Raw genomic sequence first — 20,617 nt, 5'->3', positions numbered from 1 at the left:
CACCAGTTCAGGGATACCCAGCATTGCTGCATGGGTTTTTAGCTCTACCTCAGCCCATGCTGAGGACTCCAGGTCATTTCCAAGCAGACAGTCCACTGGGATATTTGAGGAGACCACCACCTGCTTCAGGCCATTGACCCCTCCCCATTCTAAAGTAACCATTGCCATGGGATGTACTTTTCTCTGATTGTCAGCGTTGGTGACTGTGTAAGTTTTTCCAGTCAGGTATTGGCCAGGGGAAACCAGTTTCTCTGTCACCATGGTGACACTGGCACCTGTATCCCTCAGGCCCTCTATTCTAGTCCCATTAATTAAGAGTTGCTGTCTGTATTTTTGCATGTTAGGCGGCCAGACAGCTAGTGTGGCTAAATCCACCCCACCTTCAGAAACTAGAGTAGCTTCAGTGTGGACCCTGATTTGCTCTGGGCACACTGTTGATCCCACTTGGAGACTAGCCATACCAGTGTTACCTGGATGGGAGTTTGGAGTGGAACCTTTCTTGGGACAGGCCTTGTCTCCAGTTTGGTGTCCATGCTGTTTACAGCTATGACACCAGGCCTTTTTGGGATCAAAGTTTTTACCCTTGTACCCATTGTTTTGTGAAGAGGCTCTGGGCCCACCCTCCTGTGCAGGTTTTTGGGGGCCTGTGGAAGACTCTTTACTATTTTTAGTTTTGGTTGTCTCATCACCCTTCTGCTGGGGAGTCTTCGTGACCCCTTTCTTTTGGTCACCCCCTGTTGAAGTCTTGGACACCCTTGTCTTGACCCAATGGTCCGCCTTCTTTCCCAATTCTTGGGGAGAAATTGGTCCTAGGTCTACCAGATGCTGATGCAGTTTATCATTGAAACAATTACTTAACAGGTGTTCTTTCACAAATAAATTGTACAGCCCATCATAATTACTTACACCACTGCCTTGAATCCAACCATCTAGTGTTTTCACTGAGTAGTCAACAAAGTCAACCCAGGTCTGGCTCGAGGATTTTTGAGCCCCCCTGAACCTAATCCTGTACTCCTCAGTGGAGAATCCAAAGCCCTCAATCAGGGTACCCTTCATGAGGTCATAAGATTCTGCATCTTGTCCAGAGAGTGTGAGGAGTCTATCCCTACACTTTCCTGTGAACATTTCCCAAAGGAGAGCACCCCAGTGAGATCTGTTCACTTTTCTGGTTACACAAGCCCTCTCAAAAGCTGTGAACCATTTGGTGATGTCATCACCATCTTCATATTTAGTTACAATCCCTTTGGGGATTTTCAACATGTCAGGAGAATCTCTGACCCTATTTATGTTGCTGCCACCATTGATGGGTCCTAGGCCCATCTCTTGTCTTTCCCTCTCTATGGCTAGGATCTGTCTTTCCAAAGCCAATCTTTTGGCCATCCTGGCTAACTGGATGTCCTCTTCACTGGAGTTATCCTCAGTGATTTCAGAGTTGTTGGTCCCTCCTGTGAGGGAACCAGCATCTCTGACTATTATTTGTGGAGTCAGGGCTTGAGAAGCCCTGCTCTCCCTAAGTAGGACTGGAGGGGGGGAATTTCCCTCCAAGTCACTATCTTCATCCTCTGAGTTGCCATCCTCAGAGGGGTTGGCCTTTTCAAACTCTGCCAAAAGCTCCTGGAGCTGTACTTTGGTAGGTTTGGGGCCCATTGCTATTTTCTTTAGTTTACAGAGTGACCTTAGCTCTCTCATCTGTAGATGGAGGTAAGGTGTGGTGTCGAGTTCCACCACATTCACATCTGTGCTAGACATTATGCTTCTAAAAGTTGGAATACTTTTTAAGAAACTAAAACTGGTTCTAGAATCTAATTCAAACTTTTACAAACTTTTAAACTCTAAAAGAAATGCTAAACAGGATCTAACACAAGGCCCTAGCAGGTCTTTTATGAATTTAGAAAACTTTTCAAATTGCAAAAATCAATTTCTAATGACAATTTTGGAATTTGTCGTGTGATCAGGTATTGGCTGAGTAGTCCAGCAAATGCAAAGTCTTGTATCCCACCGCTGCCACCAATGTAGGAAGTTGGCTCTGTATGTGCTATTTCAAAGTAAGGAATAGCATGCACAGAGTCCAAGGGTTCCCCTTAGAGGTAAAATAGTGGTAAAAATAGATAATACTAATGCTCTATTTTGTGGTAGTGTGGTCGAGCAGTAGGCTTATCCAAGGAGTAGTGTTAAGCATTTGTTGTACATACACATAGACAATAAATGAGGTACACACACTCAGAGACAAATCCAGCCAATAGGTTTTTGTATAGAAAAATATCTTTTCTTAGTTTATTTTAAGAACCACAGGTTCAAATTCTACATGTAATAGCTCATTCGAAAGGTATTGCAGGTAAGTACTTTAGGAACTTCAAATCATCAAAATTGCATGTATACTTTTCAAGTTATTCACAAATAGCTGTTTTAAAAGTGGACACTTAGTGCAATTTTCACAGTTCCTAGGGGAGGTAAGTATTTGTTAGTTTTACCAGGTAAGTAAGACACTTACAGGGTTCAGTTCTTGGTCCAAGGTAGCCCACCGTTGGGGGTTCAGAGCAACCCCAAAGTCACCACACCAGCAGCTCAGGGCCGGTCAGGTGCAGAGTTCAAAGTGGTGCCCAAAACACATAGGCTAGAATGGAGAGAAGGGGGTGCCCCGATTCCGGTCTGCTTGCAGGTAAGTGCCCGCGTCTTCGGAGGGCAGACCAGGGGGGTTTTGTAGGGCACCGGGGGGGACACAAGTCCACACAGAAATTTCACCCTCAGCAGCGCGGGGGCGGCCGGGTGCAGTGTAGAAACAAGCGTCGGGTTTGTAATGGAAGTCAATGGGAGATCTAGGGATCTCTTCAGCGCTGCAGGCAGGCAAGGGGGGGATTCCTCGGGGAAACCTCCACTTGGGCAAGGGAGAGGGACTCCTGGGGGTCACTCCTCCAGTGAAAGTCCGGTCCTTCAGGTCCTGGGGGCTGCGGGTGCAGGGTCTCTCCCAGGTGTCGGGACTTAGGATTCAAAGAGTCGCGGTCAGGGGAAGCCTCGGGATTCCCTCTGCAGGCGGCGCTGTGGGGGCTCAGGGGGGACAGGTTTTTGTACTCACAGTCTTAGAGTAGTCCTGGGGTCCCTCCTGAGGTGTTGGATCGCCACCAGCCGAGTCGGGGTCGCCGGGTGCAGTGTTGCAAGTCTCACGCCTTTTGCGGGGAGCTTGCAGGGTTCTTTAAAGCTGCTGGAAACAAAGTTGCAGCCTTTCTTGGAGCAGGTCCGCTGTCCTCGGGAGTTTCTGGTCTTTTCGAAGCAGGGGCAGTCCTCAGAGGATGTCGAGGTCGCTGGTCCCTTTGGAAGGCGTCGCTGGAGCAGGATCTTTGGAAGGCAGGAGACAGGCCGGTGAGTTTCTGGAGCCAAGGCAGTTGTCGTCTTCTGGTCTTCCTCTGCAGGGGTTTTTCAGCTAGGCAGTCCTTCTTCTTGTAGTTGCAGGAATCTAATCTTCTAGGGTTCAGGGTAGCCCTTAAATACTAAATTTAAGGGCGTGTTTAGGTCTGGGGGGTTAGTAGCCAATGGCTACTAGCCCTGAGGGTGGGTACACCCTCTTTGTGCCTCCTCCCAAGGGGAGGGGGTCACAATCCTAACCCTATTGGGGGAATCCTCCATCTGCAAGATGGAGGATTCCTAAAAGTCAGAGTCACCTCAGCTCAGGACACCTTAGGGGCTGTCCTGACTGGCCAGTGACTCCTCCTTGTTGCTTTCTTTGTTCCCTCCAGCCTTGCCGCCAAAAGTGGGGGCCGTGGCCGGAGGGGGCGGGCAACTCCACTAAGCTGGAGTGCCCTGCTGGGCTGTGACAAAGGGGTGAGCCTTTGAGGCTCACCGCCAGGTGTCACAGCTCCTGCCTGGGGGAGGTGTTAGCATCTCCACCCAGTGCAGGCTTTGTTACTGGCCTCAGAGTGACAAAGGCACTCTCCCCATGGGGCCAGCAACATGTCTCTGGTGTGGCAGGCTGCTGGAACTAGTCAGCCTACACAGACAGTCGGTTAAGTTTCAGGGGGCACCTCTAAGGTGCCCTCTGTGGTGTATTTTACAATAAAATGTACACTGGCATCAGTGTGCATTTATTGTGCTGAGAAGTTTGATACCAAACTTCCCAGTTTTCAGTGTAGCCATTATGGTGCTGTGGAGTTCGTGTTTGACAGACTCCCAGACCATATACTCTTATGGCTACCCTGCACTTACAATGTCTAAGGTTTTGTTTAGACACTGTAGGGGTACCATGCTCATGCACTGGTACCCTCACCTATGGTATAGTGCACCCTGCCTTAGGGCTGTAAGGCCTGCTAGAGGGGTGTCTTACCTATACTGCATAGGCAGTGAGAGGCTGGCATGGCACCCTGAGGGGAGTGCCATGTCGACTTACTCGTTTGGTCCTCACTAGCACACACAAGCTGGCAAGCAGTGTGTCTGTGCTGAGTGAGAGGTCTCCAGGGTGGCATAAGACATGCTGCATCCCTTAGAGACCTTCCTTGGCATCAGGGCCCTTGGTACTAGAAGTACCAGTTACAAGGGACTTATCTGGATGCCAGGGTCTGCCAATTGTGGATACAAAAGTACAGGTTAGGGAAAGAACACTGGTGCTGGGGCCTGGTTAGCAGGCCTCAGCACACTTTCAATTGTAAACATAGCATCAGCAAAGGCAAAAAGTCAGGGGGCAACCATGCCAAGGAGGCATTTCCTTACACTTACCTCTAAGGGGAACCCTTGGACTCTGTGCATACTATTCCTTATTTTGAAATAGTGCATACAGAGCCAACTTCCTACAGGGTCAGTTTACATGCATGAAGGAGCGAACTCTGGCTTCATATTCCTCTTGGGCGACTGGACTGGAAAGAATCTCATGGCTATAAAAAACTTGCTATATGTATTTATAGACATATTTCTTGCAAACCAAAGGGTGCACCTAGGCAATGTTTTATACCTTTTTATGATTGTGTAACTTGAGTCCTGGTTTGATACTGCAGTATAACAATTGCTACCTTTTGTCACCTAGAAAAACGTAATTAGTTTGTTAAAAGAAGTGTCCTTTCACATCTTGATGTGCAATTTGTCTTAGACTTTCTCAGTCTTTCAGCATTTTCTCTATCTTTAGAGTTCCACAGAGACATAGCAACAAACACAAGATTGCTGCCTTTGTTATATGACATTTTTATACTTAAACTTAATAAGTATTTGTTTTATCTCTTCATGCTAAAAGATTGATTTCTGTATTAAGAGCTCTACCCTTTCTGGACTAAGTATGAAGACATCTAGCTCTGAAAGCTGGCTTTGCTGGAGGGCAGTGGGGGGGCCTAATGCATGCCACGTGAATGCTCTGCCAATGCTGACCCATGGAAAGGCTCAGGAATAGATGATCTTCAGCATACACACCTCGTGCAAACATCATTGAAACACCTGTACTAGTGGAGATGGCTGCATCAGTGAAAAGGGGAGATCCACCTATTTCAACCCTTGTCACAGCTGGAAGAGTTTCTATTTCAGGATCACTACTGGACCACACTCCCCAAGGCAGAATGCTCCTGCTTTCTTTCAGGGCAACCTGGACTCATATTCTGTCATCTATGAGCCATTCAGAGCTGCTGTAACAATGTGTCCGCTTGTTCGCATGTGGCTGATTCATCAGGTCCATTCTTGGGTTCTTTGACAGTAGAGAGTGAAGCCTTTTTTGACAGAGTCAGAGACTTGACTTTGCAGGTGAGAGCAGTAAGTCTGGTAGCACCCCCACTCACAATAGGGAGTGTTCCCAGAGAATGAGCAGCATCAGAGCAGCATTGCCCCCAAATGTTTGGGTAATGATGTGGCTCCATTGTTGTGAAGCATTCCCTCAACATTTTCTGTAGCAGCTGCCTGTTCAGAGAGGGCTGTAAAGGCTTGTTTTTGGTGAAGGAAAGCACAATCAGCCAAAGGAAAGTAAAAAAAAGTTTGTTTTTCCACTTTACTTTGGCTGGTTGGGCTAGAAGCCACAGAAAGTTCAGTTTATGGCCTCCAACTTTAAATATAATCAGGAAAGGTAGGTTGGCTGGCTAGCTCTCACCGTTCCACTTCAAGCCCTAAAAATGTGTTAGGTATTTGAAGAAGACTTTCATTACTATGTTGCTCCTAAAGTTTATCCTACTCACCCTCCACCGATGATCAGCAGTGAAACAAATATACATTTTACCGATAAAACTGCATAGTAGGGTAACTAGTGTTAAGTTGTGATTCAGAGTGTTTGCTTCATTTTCAGAAATATTTGCTATAGCTTTTTTTCTGGGAGCATTTTGTAACGGATCCCTACTTGTAATTACCATTACGCTGTCCTATTATTAAAGCAGCTTTTATAATGAAGCCTTCTGTGGAGGGGCTAATATTAAGTGTTATTTACAGTTGCCAATGTAGAGTGATATTTATCTCCGCCTTCTAGAGGATCCTTTTATGTAGCATCACTGCTACAGTGGTGGAGTGATGAAAACAGAACATAAAAGTGTATTTATATTTGTGAAGTTGTTTATTTGTGTATCTTCCTAGTGAATATATTCTCGTTAATGGTTGAAGTCTGATACTATTACCTTCTCCATCTCAAATTCAAAGATTACAGGGTAGTCAAAAGATTGACATAGGGTGCTTTGATGAGGAATATATTATTTCTGACCAGCAGATAAACTTCTATATGTGTAAGGAAGAAGGTAAAATCCTTTTCTACAGTATTACTTCATTCAAAGTAATTTATTTTTAATGATTTAGAGACCTAAAATATAGGTATATCCTTTGTTTGTGAACAACCAACTTGTGACATTCAGTGACACAACCTTGGACATGGGTATTTCAGACACTAGCTCTTTTTTTGGGGAATAAACTGGCTAGTAGAAGATAAGGACAAAAGTTGTCTCAAACATGAAGTATGTTAGTGTTGCATTTGTGGTTTGGGATGTTACAAGTAGCATCGAGTGAAGTGAAATGGTTGAGAAACAGTTTTGGAAACGAGAAGTATAGGCTCAAACTTGTACAGCACGGTAGGCGTAATGAAAGATGAAATCTTACTGCAAAGCCTATCTGAGTCTAAGAGTTAGGCCCTCATTTGGAATATGGTGAGATGCCCCGCCGACAACCATGCTGACGGTCGACGGTAGACTGCCAGTGGCGGCGGCAGGCACCCCTGGATAACGGTGAGGGCCGCCATGTGACATGCTGGCGGTCGGTGGTGGGGGTGGATGCTGCTTCACCCTCACCGCCACGTCAGTCCAGACACCGCCAGGCCTATAATGATTCATTCAAAGATGTGGCGGTGTACAGAGACACTGTGATGCTGGCAGACCAGCATCCTAGGAGCCCATTCCCTCCCGGAGCAGCGCCACAGAACAGGTAAGTGCTGCCCGAGAGAGAAAGGGGGGGAGGTGTGTGTTGAGTGAGTGTGTGCATGGGGGTGTACATATGTGTTTGTGAAGGGGATGGGTGTCTACATGTATGAATGCGTGTGTGTATGTACATGTATGCATGCATGTGCATTTGGGGGTTGAGGGGCCTAAACGAAGTTGGGGATGGTGAGGGGTGTTTGGGAAAGGCCTACAGTGTGATCGGGGGAGGAGGGGTAGGGTGGAGGATTTTGGGGGTGGGGGGTGTCCTGGGGCTTGGGGGTTGTGGCAAGGGGGGGAGGTAGCGTGTCACATACAGTGACAGGAATGAGTAATCCTGCCACTAATATGCTCAGTTCACTACTGTTATCTTTATATGGCGGTCTGCACTGCCTTGCCGTCTGCGGTAATTACCGCCAGCCGTGCGGTCATTACCGCCATGTTCCAAATGAGTGCCTTAGTGTCCTAATATCTTAGTACCCATAAACAGTGTAGATAAACTAAATCATGAATGCCTTTTACATGTTTAACTGGCATCTGAGACTATTAAGTTATTTAAGTGGAGCAAAATGATTATGAAGTTGCATGAACAAAACGTATCTGTTCTGACCATGACAGACGTTCAAAGTTAACTCTCAGTAACACTTATTGGAAATGGACACAATGACAGCGGATCCCATGGTAACTGGCTCAATTTATTTATAGCAAGGTCGGAAATAGCTTATTGTCGTTATCCTGCTTTATGGGCTTTCTCTGCCACAATGGTTTTACTGTTATTTGAAAGCATAATCTTTGTCTTTTTTAACTATTTAACTGTTTCATTTGCGTTATTTTTTTTCAGGACACAAATCCAATATTTCTATTCAATAAGGAGATGATACTGTGTGACCGTCCACCAGTTATTCCAAAAACCACATTTTCTGCAGAGAATGAAATGGAGTTGAAAGTTGAAGAATCTCTCATGATGCCTGCAGTTTTTCACACTGTAGCATCCAGAACACAGCTTGCTGTGGTAAGAAAAATGAGTCTCTTGCACTCCAGCATAACAGTCTTGGCCACCGACTATCTTGATTAAAAGTAATATTGCCATAATGATTTTGTTTGCCAAATACATTTTGGTTGGTTTGTCTCCGGAGGATTACTTCACAGAAACTCTTTAGATAAGCGTAGTTCATATCTAAATCTTTTTTTGACTGTGCTCAATTGATGGAGCTGTCATTAAAGGGAACTTTCATGCAGTTTTAACACGACTTGTTTTTGTTTTGCTTATTTTCACATCCTTCTATATCTAATTCATGTGTCTTTATCGTAGTCTTTTAGTCTGATGTACCTAGATTTACCATTTCAAATGGATGTGGCAGTTTCTTCTGTCTGTAACCATTCAATTGTATTGTGGTATAACAAGTATATAGTGCTTAATACTTCTATGTGGGACGCTGCATTGCCTACCTACTGAGGTAGCATACTATGCTGTGTAAGGTGTGTGTTTGGAAGGGTCTTGTCTTTTTTTTTTCCGTATGCAGGTTGTGTTCCCCTGCATGCTCTATGACCACCGTGTTGCAGTTATTGTATTTTGGGATGCAATGCTTAGCAGTGGGATGGATGAAGAAGTGTGTTGTGCGGTTCCTATTTTGGTAAGAAGACTGCATGTTTTAGGGCTGCAGCACACAGAGTGTGGGTGACTGAGTCTGTCCCACAACACCTTGAAAGCCTTCGGCCTAACTTCTGGCTAGCCCACAGTACCTCACCCAACCTTAGAAGGGAAAGGTTATTTGTGGCAACCTCAGTCTGACACTGACTTCTCAGGAAAGTTGTGGTAAACAGATCATACCTCTTTCGCTCAGATTCATACATAGCACATACCAAGGCAGAATACAAGATTCAAAATGATTTTCAATGCGTTTATTGAAGAAATTGGATCCCATTATAAAAAGCATGGGCTGTGAGAATTAGGCAGATGAAACATAAAACAGTGATCTTCAATACAGTTAATGTGAAGAAGCTAAATAATTCCACCATCTGAATGATCCTAAAAGCCTAAAGATTTCTATCTACACCTTATGTCAAAAATCTGAGAATATAGCTGTGGTAACCCTTCAGCCTGTCTCGATTTAGGTGAGGGACTCGACCTCATACCTGAAGGGGCTGGCAAGGGTCTGCCTGTTGTCTGGATGGCAATCCTCTCGGTAGCCTGAAGAGTCATCACCAGGAGCAGCAAAGCTGTCACTGGAATGATGTGCGTCGCAGGGTGGTCATGTCTGAAATGCCCTCTGCCCCCATTAGGCTTAGGTGATGTTTACATAATACTTCCTGCAGTGTTCTAAGAACAGCCCTGACATACTACTCATGCAATATTGATGTCACACAGGCATAGAACAATCCCAGACTGTTCTTATACCCTTGGGGGAGTGGGCAAAAACGGCGCTGAGAGCTCAACATGGAGAATGCACTTAAATCCCGGCATTCAGGTGCTAGGAAAAAATCATTGGAAATATCTAGGGTGGTTTTTGCTATATTGTTCGTAAGTGCTGTGATATGTGAATTCTGAACAACAGGTGTGCGTGTATGAATGTGTAAATGTCTGTAATCTAAGACTATTCCATATGAATATTTTGGCTTAGCAACGGGAAACAAGGGGTTATTCATAGGTGATATACAGATTTGAGTTACTCCCTGGTACTCAAGTTTCACTCACTAGTGCTTTGGTCTCATGTTTTATTGGACACTGAGGTTGTATTTGTGGATTGGATCGTATAGATTTGACATGATAGAGTTAGTTCTTATCCCAGCCCATGTGGATGCGATACAGTGCTGGGGCTAGTGCTAGAGCCCAATCTGTGTCATAGACTTCTTTTAAAGGATCAGGAACAAGGACTGAGAAACAAGGAAAGATGACCTCTTTCCTTTGTGGGAGCGTTCGGACAAACTCTGGCGGGCAATCTTTTTCTGTCATTTATCATAACTTTGTGTTAATCTTTCCCAGATTACTTTAATTGTGCGCTTAATGTTCCCCTCAGTTTAAATTTTTAATTTCTGTACCCTGTTGGGTGGGACAACACACCTGTTTGGGGTTTCTACTTCAAGTTTGTTGTTGTTGTCTCCTCCAGAAGCTCTTGAAGATTCTGGCAAACTATTGTGATCTCTGCTGTGTTGTCTAGCAGAGTCACTGCCCACGTCCTGTTCTTCAGTAATGTTCTTAGTATGTGTGGCATACTTAGCCGAAAGTGCCACAACTGCCTTCTTTTAAAATTGAGGTATGTGTTGTGGAAGTTTTTCTTCCTTTTATATTGTGACATCTGAGGAGTGTTGTGAATCCTTGTTTGGTTCTATGTCCTAATTTCGGTGCTCTCACCTCCCATCTCTCTCTCTCTCTCTCTATCTGTCGGATGAGTCCTGAAAGGTACCAGAAGGGCATGTATCAGTATACTGATATCTGCCAGGAGATTTTAAATTGTCACATTTCTAAGATTATATCGTTTCTCTGAGATCTCTGAATGCATAGATTCTCCTCTTTTTAAAATTTTATATTTGTTATTTTTTTGTTTATCTAGCTTTTTTTAGACTCCTCTTGTACTTGCTTGGTATTATCCTTACCCTGATTACCTTGAAGCTGTGGCTTACTTGGTGTGCCCCCCCAGACTATGCCTACCTACACTAGTATAAGTTTTGGCAAAAATCTTTGGCAGCTTGTGTTCTTGATCTTGTTGGGGAATGACTCTGAGCCGTTGACGTACTGCCAATGCCGCTGCTTCCCCTTTAATATTACTTAGTATAATAAAGGAGACTGCAGGAAAGTTGTCCATTAATTTCATCCCCATGTCCAGGGCAGGGGCTGCCCCGTATTAATTTTGTATTTGTTTAACACTTCTAAAAGAATAATAAGTGTTGGTGTACCATGTGTGGTAGTATAAATTGCAGCAAATACTGTGCCCCAGGTGGCACAGTCGTCTATGGAGGGAACCCTTCCAAATGGCAAGCACATTGAGAAGGCTTTGTTTATCTTGGTGTCCCGTATGGCAAAACTCTGCTTCCAACTGATTTGCTTTTTATGCTATCCAAAACAGAATTTCATCACATTTGGTGGAAATCTTACCTATTAGTGAATGAACAAGTTGCTTGGTTTATCCTTGGTGCAGCCAATTATGGAGCAGCTGGGACAGCCCTTGTTGGGATGGTATTTGAAGTTTACATCATCAATTTTATTTAGCGTCTATATTGTAACTGAATTATTTCATTGTGGGCACAGGTCTATTGCCTGTAAATTTGTATATTGGGAAAATGTGTATATGTAGCCAATTCTGACTATGTAGGTCCATAATTCCTAAAGGGACCTAATCTAACATTATCATTAACGTGTGTAAGGGTACCTTGCAACCAATTGTTGTGTTCTTGATATGTAAAAGTGGTATTTCTAGATATGCATACGCTCCTTATTGTGCAGGTGAGTTTACTACAGTATATGTGTGAATAGAGTTTGAATTTGCATCTGCTGCAGAAAAGAATAGATAATTTCTGTTCTTTACGCATTGTGTGCCTCTACCACGAACGTAACATCTCTACCCACATTAACAAGTAAATGTTGCATGAGAGTTTGTCTCCTATTTGCTGGAATCACCACCAGTTGTGGTTGTGCCATATTTAAAACGGTAAATTCATAGATAGAAACACCAAATGGTGTATCCTCGAACAAGCTTCTGACTTTCACAGGTACTACCTGTTTAGCTGAGGAAGTTCTTCCCTAACACCACGGACATCTTCTGATAAAGGTGATTAGGGTACCTTTGGCACGAGAGAGACAGTTACTCGGGAAATCCTTTATATTTGTACCTCACCAACATTGGGCACTATGTTATGCGGTTCCGATTTTGTTAATAAAACTGCATGTTTTAGGGTGGCAGCACCACAGAGTGCGAGTGACTGAGTCAGTCCACACCATCTTGGAAGCTGTTGGCCTAACTCTAGGCTAGCTGTAGGAAGTTGGCTCTGTATGTGCTATTTCAAAGTAAGGAATAGCATGCACAGAGTCCAAGGGTTCCCCTTAGAGGTAAAATAGTGGTAAAAATAGATAATACTAATGCTCTATTTCGTGGTAGTGTGGTCGAGCAGTAGGCTTATCCAAGGAGTAGTGTTAAGCATTTGTTGTACATACACATAGACAATAAATGAGGTACACACACTCAGAGACAAATCCAGCCAATAGGTTTTGTTATAGAAAAATATATTTTCTTAGTTTATTTTAAGAACCACAGGTTCAAATTTAACATGTAATATCTTGTTTGAAAGGTATTGCAGGTAAGTACATTAGGAACTTTGAATCATTTCAATTGCATGTATACTTTTCAAGTTATTCACAAATAGCTACTTTAAAAGTGGACACAGTGCAATTTTCACAGTTCCTGGGGGAGGTAAGTTTTTGTTAGTTTTACCAGGTAAGTAAGACACTTACAGGGTTCAGTTCTTGGTCCAAGGTAGCCCACCGTTGGGGGTTCAGAGCAACCCCAAAGTCACCACACCAGCAGCTCAGGGCCGGTCAGGTGTAGAGTTCAAAGTGGTGCCCAAAACGCATAGGCTAGAATGGAGAGAAGGGGGTGCCCCGGTTCCGGTCTGCTTGCAGGTAAGTACCCGCGTCTTCGGAGGGCAGACCAGGGGGGTTTTGTAGGGCACCGGGGGGGGACACAAGCCCACACAGAAATTTCTCCCTCAGCAGCGCGGGGGCGGCCGGGTGCAGTGTAGAAACAAGCGTCGGGTTCGCAATGTTAGTCTATGAGAGATCAACGGATCTCTTCAGCGCTGCAGGCAGGCAAGGGGGGGCTTCCTCGGGGAAACCTCCACTTGGGCAAGGGAGAGGGACTCCTGGGGGTCACTTCTCCAGTGAAAGTCCGGTCCTTCAGGTCCTGGGGGCTGCGGGTGCAGGGTCCTTTCCAGGTGTCGGGACTTAGGTTTCAGAGAGTCGCGGTCAGGGGAAGCCTCGGGATTCCCTCTGCAGGCGGCGCTGTGGGGGCTCAGGGGGGACAGGTTTTGGTACTCACAGTCGGAGAGTAGTCCGGGGGTCCTCCCTGAGGTGTTGGTTCTCCACCAGCCGAGTCGGGGTCGCCGGGTGCAGTGTTGCAAGTCTCACGCTTCTTGCGGGGAGTTGCAGGGGTCTTTAAAGCTGCTCCTTGAAACAAAGTTGCAGTCTTTTGGAGCAGGTCCGCTGTCCTCGGGAGTTTCTGGTCGTCGTCGAAGCAGGGCAGTCCTCAGAGGATTCAGAGGTCGCTGGTCCCTTTGGAAGGCGTCGCTGGAGCAGAGTTCTTTGGAAGGCAGGAGACAGGCCGGTGAGTTTCTGGAGCCAAGGCAGTTGTTGTCTTCTGGTCTTCCTCTGCAGGGGTTTTCAGCTGGGCAGTCCTTCTTCTTGTTGTCGCAGGAATCTAATTCTCTAGGGTTCAGGGTAGCCCTTAAATACTAAATTTAAGGGCGTGTTTAGGTCTGGGGGGTTAGTAGCCAATGGCTACTAGCCCTGAGGGTGGGTACACCCTCTTTGTGTCTCCTCCCAAGGGGAGGGGGTCACAATCCTAACCCTATTGGGGGAATCCTCCATCTGCAAGATGGAGGATTTCTAAAAGTTAGAGTCACCTCAGCTCAGGACACCTTAGGGGCTGTCCTGACTGGCCAGTGACTCCTCCTTGTTATTCTCATTATTTTCTCCGGCCTTCCCGCCAAAAGTGGGGGCCGGGCCGGAGGGGGCGGGCAACTCCACTAGCTGGAGTGTCCTGCGGTGCTGTGACAAAGGGGTGAGCCTTTGAGGCTCACCGCCAGGTGTTACAGCTCCTGCCTGGGGGAGGTGTTAGCATCTCCACCCAGTGCAGGCTTTGTTACTGGCCTCAGAGTGACAAAGGCACTCTCCCCATGGGGCCAGCAACATGTCTCTAGTGTGGCAGGCTGCTGGAACTAGTCAGCCTACACAGATAGTCGGTTAAGTTTCAGGGGGCACCTCTAAGGTGCCCTCTGGAGTGTATTTTGCAATAAAATGTACACTGGCATCAGTGTGCATTTATTGTGCTGAGAAGTTTGATACCAAACTTCCCAGTTTTCAGTGTAGCCATTATGGTGCTGTGGAGTTCGTGTTTGACAGACTCCCAGACCATATACTCTTATGGCTACCCTGCACTTACAATGTCTAAGGTTTTGTTTAGACACTGTAGGGGTACCATGCTCATGCACTGGTACCCTCACCTATGGTATAGTGCACCCTGCCTTAGGGCTGTAAGGCCTGCTAGAGGGGTGTCTTACCTATACTGCATAGGCAGTGAGAGGCTTGCATGGCACCCTGAGGGGAGTGCCATGTCGACTTACTCGTTTTGTCCTCACTAGCACACACAAGCTGGCAAGCAGTGTGTCTGTGCTGAGTGAGAGGTCTCCAGGGTGGCATAAGACATGCTGCAGCCCTTAGAGACCTTCCTTGGCATCAGGGCCCTTGGTACTAGAAGTACCAGTTACAAGGGACTTATCTGGATGCCAGGGTCTGCCAATTGTGGATACAAAAGTACAGGTTAGGGAAAGAACACTGGTGCTGGGGCCTGGTTAGCAGGTCTCAGCACACTTTCAATTGTAAACATAGCATCAGCAAAGGCAAAAAGTCAGGGGGCAACCATGCCAAGGAGGCATTTCCTTACACAACCCCCCCCCAAACGAAAGAGGATGAGACTAACCTTTCCCAAGAGAGTCTTCATTTTCTAAGTGGAAGAACCTGGAAAGGCCATCTGCATTGGCATGGGCAGTCCCAGGTCTGTGTTCCACTATAACGTCCATTCCCTGTAGGGAGATGGACCACCTCAACAGTTTAGGATTTTCACCTTTCATTTGCATCAGCCATTTGAGAGGTCTGTGGTCAGTTTGAACTAGGAAGTGAGTCCCAAAGAGGTATGGTCTCAGCTTCTTCAGGGACCAAACCACAGCAAAGGCCTCCCTCTCAATGGCACTCCAACGCTGCTCCCTGGGGAGTAACCTCCTGCTAATGAAAGCAACAGGCTGGTCAAGGCCATCATCATTTGTTTGGGACAAAACTGCCCCTATCCCATGTTCAGAGGCATCTGTCTGCACAATGAACTGCTTAGAATAATCTGGAGCTTTTAGAACTGGTGCTGAGCACATTGCTTGTTTCAGGGTGTCAAAGGCCTGTTGGCATTCCACAGTCCAGTTCACTTTCTTGGGCATTTTCTTGGAGGTGAGTTCAGTGAGGGCTGTCACAATGGATCCATATCCCTTCACAAACCTCCTGTAATACCCAGTCAAGCCAAGGAATGCCCTGACTTGAGTCTGGGTTTTTGGAGCTACCCAGTCCAGAATAGTCTGGATCTTGGATTGGAGTGGCTGAACTTGGCCTCCACCTACAAGGTGTCCCAAGTAAACCACAGTTCCCTGCCCTATCTGGCATTTGGATGCCTTGATAGAGAGGCCTGCAGATTGCAGAGCCTTGAAAACCTTCTTCAGGTGGACCAGGTGATCCTGCCAGGTGGAGCTAAAGACAGCAATATCATCAAGATAAGCTGTGCTAAAGGACTCCAAGCCAGCAAGGACTTGATTCACCAACCTTTGGAAGGTGGCAGGGGCATTCTTTAAACCAAAGGGCATAACAGTAAACTGATAATGCCCATCAGGTGTGGAGAATGCTGTTTTCTCTTTTGCTCCAGGTGCCATTTTTATTTGCCAGTACCCTGCTGTCAAGTCAAAGGTACTTAAGAATTTGGCAGCACCTAATTTATCTATGAGCTCATCAGCTCTAGGAATTGGATGAGCATCTGTCTTGGTGACAGAATTGAGCCCTCTGTAGTCCACACAAAACCTCATCTCTTTCTTTCCATCTTTGGTGTGAGGTTTGGGGACTAAGACCACTGGGCTAGCCCAGGGGCTGTCAGAGCGCTCAATTACTCCCAATTCCAGCATCTTGTGGACTTCCACCTTGATGCTTTCCTTAACATGGTCAGACTGTCTAAAGATTTTGTTTTTGACAGGCATGCTGTCTCCTGTGTCCACATCATGGGTACACAGGTGTGTCTGACCAGGGGTTAAGGAGAAGAGTTCAGGAAACTGTTGTAGGACTCTCCTACAATCAGCTTGCTGTTGGCCAGAGAGGGTGTCTGAGTAGATCACTCCATCTACTGAGCCATCTTTTGGGTCTGATGACAGAAGATCAGGGAGAGGTTCACTCTCTGCCTCCTGATCCTCATCTGTTACCATCAACAGATTCACATCAGCCCTGTCATGGAAGAGCTTAAGGCGGTTCACATGGATCACCCTCTTGGGGCTCCTGCTTGTGCCCAGGTCCACCAGGTAGGTGACCTGACTCTTCCTTTCTAGCACTGGGTAAGGGCCACTCCATTTGTCCTGGAGTGCCCTGGGAGCCACAGGCTCCAGAACCCAGACTTTCTGTCCTGGTTGGAACTCAACCAGTGCAGCCTTTTGGTCATACCAAAACTTCTGGAGCTGTTGGCTGGCCTCAAGGTTTTTGGTTGCCTTTTCCATGTACTCTGCCATTCTAGAGCGAAGGCCAAGTACATAGTCCACTATGTCTTGTTTAGGCTCATGAAGAGGTCTCTCCCAGCCTTCTTTAACAAGAGCAAGTGGTCCCCTTACAGGGTGACCAAACAGAAGTTCAAAGGGTGAGAATCCTACTCCCTTCTGTGGCACCTCTCTGTAAGCGAAAAGCAGACATGGCAAGAGGACATCCCATCTCCTTTTGAGTTTTTCTGGGAGCCCCATGATCATGCCTTTTAATGTCTTGTTGAATCTCTCAACTAAGCCATTAGTTTGTGGATGGTATGGTGTAGTGAATTTGTAAGTCACTCCACACTCATTCCACATGTGTTTTAGGTATGCTGACATGAAGTTGGTACCTCTGTCAGACACCACCTCCTTAGGGAAACCCACTCTGGTAAAGATACCAATGAGGGCCTTGGCTACTGCAGGGGCAGTAGTCGACCTAAGGGGAATAGCTTCAGGATACCTAGTAGCATGATCCACTACTACTAGGATGTACATATTTCCTGAGGCTGTGGGAGGTTCCAGTGGACCAACTATGTCCACACCCACTCTTTCAAAGGGGACCCCCACCACTGGAAGTGGAATGAGGGGGGCCTTTGGGTGCCCACCGGTCTTACCACTGGATTGACAGGTGGGGCAGGAGAGGCAAAACTCCTTAACCTTCTGGGACATATTGGGCCAGTAGAAGTGGTTGACTAACCTCTCCCACGTCTTGGTTTGTCCCAAATGCCCAGCAAGGGGAATATCATGGGCTAAGGTCAGAATAAACTCTCTGAACGACTGAGGCACTACCACTCTCCTAGTGGCACCAGGTTTGGGGTCTCTGGCCTCAGTGTACAGGAGTCCATCTTCCCAATAGACCCTATGTGTTCCATTTTTCTTGCCCTTGGACTCTTCAGCAGCTTGCTGCCTAAGGCCTTCAAGAGAGGGACAGGTTTCTTGTCCCTTACACAGCTCCTCCCTTGAGGGTCCCCCTGGGCCCAAGAGCTCAACCTGATAAGGTTCAAGCTCCAAAGGCTCAGTTCCCTCAGAGGGCAGAACTTCTTCCTGAGAAGAGAGGTTCCCTTTTTCTGACTGTGTTGCAGTTGGTTTCCCAACTGACTTTCCTTTTCTCTTGGTAGGCTGGGCCATTTTTCCAGACTCCAGCTCTACTTTTTCACCCTGTGCCTTGCATTGTGCTCTTGTTTTTACACACACCAGTTCAGGGATACCCAGCATGGCTGCATGGGTTTTTAGTTCTACCTCAGCCCATGCTGAGGACTCCAGGTCATTTCCAAGCAGACAGTCTACTGGGATGTTTGAGGAGACCACCACCTGTTTCAGGCCATTGACCCCTCCCCATTCTAAAGTTACCATTGCCATGGGATGTGCTTTAGTTTGATTGTCAGCATTGGTGACTGTATAAGTTTTTCCAGTCAGGTATTGGCCAGGGGAAACCAGTTTCTCTGTCACCATGGTGACACTGGCACCTGTATCCCTCAGGCCCTCTACACTTGTCCCATTAATAAAGAGCTGCTGCCTGTATTTTTGCATGTTAGGAGGCCAGGCAGCTAGTGTGGCTAAATCCACCCCACCCTCAGAGACTAGAGTAGCTTCAGTGTGGACCCTGATTTGCTCTGGGCACACTGTTGATCCCACTTGGAGACTAGCCATTCCAGTGTTACCTGGATTGGAGTTTGGAGTGGAACTTTTCTTGGGACAGGCCTTGTCTCCAGTTTGGTGTCCAGACTGACTACAGTTTCGACACCAGGCCTTTTTGGGATCAAAGTTTTTACCCTTGTACCCAGGATTGTTTTGTGAAGAGGCTCTGGGCCCACCCTCCTGTGCAGGTTTTTGGGGGCCTTTAGAAGACTCTTGACTATTTTTATTTTTGGCTGTCTCACCACCTTTCCCCTGGGGAGGTTTTGTGACCCCTTTCTTTTGGTCACCCCCTGTGGAAGTTTTGGACACCCTAGTCTTGACCCAATGGTCCGCCTTCTTTCCCAATTCTTGGGGAGAAATTGGTCCTAGGTCTACCAGATGCTGATGCAGTTTATCATTGAAACAATTACTTAACAGGTGTTCTTTCACAAATAAATTGTACAGCCCATCATAATTACTTACACCACTGCCTTGAATCCAACCATCTAGTGTTTTTACTGAGTAGTCTACAAAGTCAACCCAGGTCTGGCTCGAGGATTTATGAGCCCCCCTGAATCTAATCCTATACTCCTCAGTGGAGAATCCAAAGCCCTCAATCAGGGTACCCTTCATGAGGTCATAAGATTCTGCATCTTGTCCAGAGAGTGTGAGGAGTCTATCCCTACACTTTCCTGTGAACATTTCCCAAAGGAGAGCACCCCAGTGAGATCTGTTCACTTTTCTGGTTACACAAGCCCTCTCAAAAGCTGTGAACCATTTGGTGATGTCATCACCATCTTCATATTTAGTTACAATCCCTTTAGGGATTTTCAACATGTCAGGAGAATCTCTGACCCTATTTATGTTGCTGCCACCATTGATGGGTCCTAGGCCCATCTCTTGTCTTTCCCTCTCTATGGCTAGGATCTGTCTTTCCAAAGCCAATCTTTTGGCCATCCTGGCTAACTGGATGTCCTCTTCACTGGAGTTATCCTCAGTGATTTCAGAGGTGTTGGTCTCTCCTGTGAGGGAACCAGCATCTCTGACTATTATTTTTGGAGTCAGGGTTTGAGAGACCCTGTTCTCCCTAGATAGGACTGGTAGGGGGGAATTTTCCTCCAAGTCACTATCCTCTTCCTCTGAGTTGCCACCCTCAGAGGGGTTGGCCTTTTCAAACTCTGCCAAAAGCTCCTGGAGCTGTATTTTGGTAGGTTTGGGGCCCATTGTTATTTTCTTTATTTTACAGAGTGACCTTAGCTCCCTCATCTTAAGATGGAGGTAAGGTGTGGTGTCGAGTTCCACCACAGTCACATCTGTGCTAGACATTTTGCTTCTAAAAGTTGGAATACTTTTTAAGAATCTACAACTGGTTCAGGATCTAACACAAGGCCCTAGCAGGTCTTTTAAGAATTTAGAAAACTTTTCAAATTGCAAAAATCAATTTCTAATGACAATTTTGGAATTTGTCGTGTGATCAGGTATTGGCTGAGTAGTCCAGCAAATGCAAAGTCTTGTACCCCACCGCTGATCCACCAATGTAGGAAGTTGGCTCTGTATGTGCTATTTCAAAGTAAGGAATAGCATGCACAGAGTCCAAGGGTTCCCCTTAGAGGTAAAATAGTGGTAAAAATAGATAATACTAATGCTCTATTTCGTGGTAGTGTGGTCGAGCAGTAGGCTTATCCAAGGAGTAGTGTTAAGCATTTGTTGTACATACACATAGACAATAAATGAGGTACACACACTCAGAGACAAATCCAGCCAATAGGTTTTGTTATAGAAAAATATCTTTTCTTAGTTTATTTTAAGAACCACAGGTTCAAATTTAACATGTAATATCTTGTTTGAAAGGTATTGCAGGTAAGTACATTAGGAACTTTGAATCATTTCAATTGCATGTATACTTTTCAAGTTATTCACAAATAGCTACTTTAAAAGTGGACACTTAGTGCAATTTTCACAGTTCCTGGGGGAGGTAAGTTTTTGTTAGTTTTACCAGGTAAGTAAGACACTTACAGGGTTCAGTTCTTGGTCCAAGGTAGCCCACCGTTGGGGGTTCAGAGCAACCCCAAAGTCACCACACCAGCAGCTCAGGGCCGGTCAGGTGTAGAGTTCAAAGTGGTGCCCAAAAC

General features: G+C 46.1%; 1 protein-coding gene across 4 annotated transcripts in view; it reads left to right on the top strand.

Annotated features, from left to right (window-relative positions):
• Positions 1–20,617, top strand: part of RB1CC1 (RB1 inducible coiled-coil 1) — a 486,536-nt gene that overhangs the window by 48,807 nt on the left and 417,112 nt on the right. For all 4 annotated transcript variants that reach the window (XM_069220165.1, XM_069220164.1, XM_069220163.1 and 1 more), the window contains exon 4: positions 8,188–8,358. In XM_069220165.1, the coding sequence (XP_069076266.1) occupies positions 8,188–8,358 (171 nt within the window). The remainder of the gene's footprint in view (positions 1–8,187; positions 8,359–20,617) is intronic.

Source organism: Pleurodeles waltl, chromosome 2_2 (assembly GCF_031143425.1).
Source record: "Pleurodeles waltl isolate 20211129_DDA chromosome 2_2, aPleWal1.hap1.20221129, whole genome shotgun sequence".
NCBI lineage: Eukaryota > Metazoa > Chordata > Amphibia > Caudata > Salamandridae > Pleurodeles > Pleurodeles waltl.
Note: the sequence above shows the minus strand (reverse complement) of the source record. Positions and strands in the feature narration are given on the sequence as shown.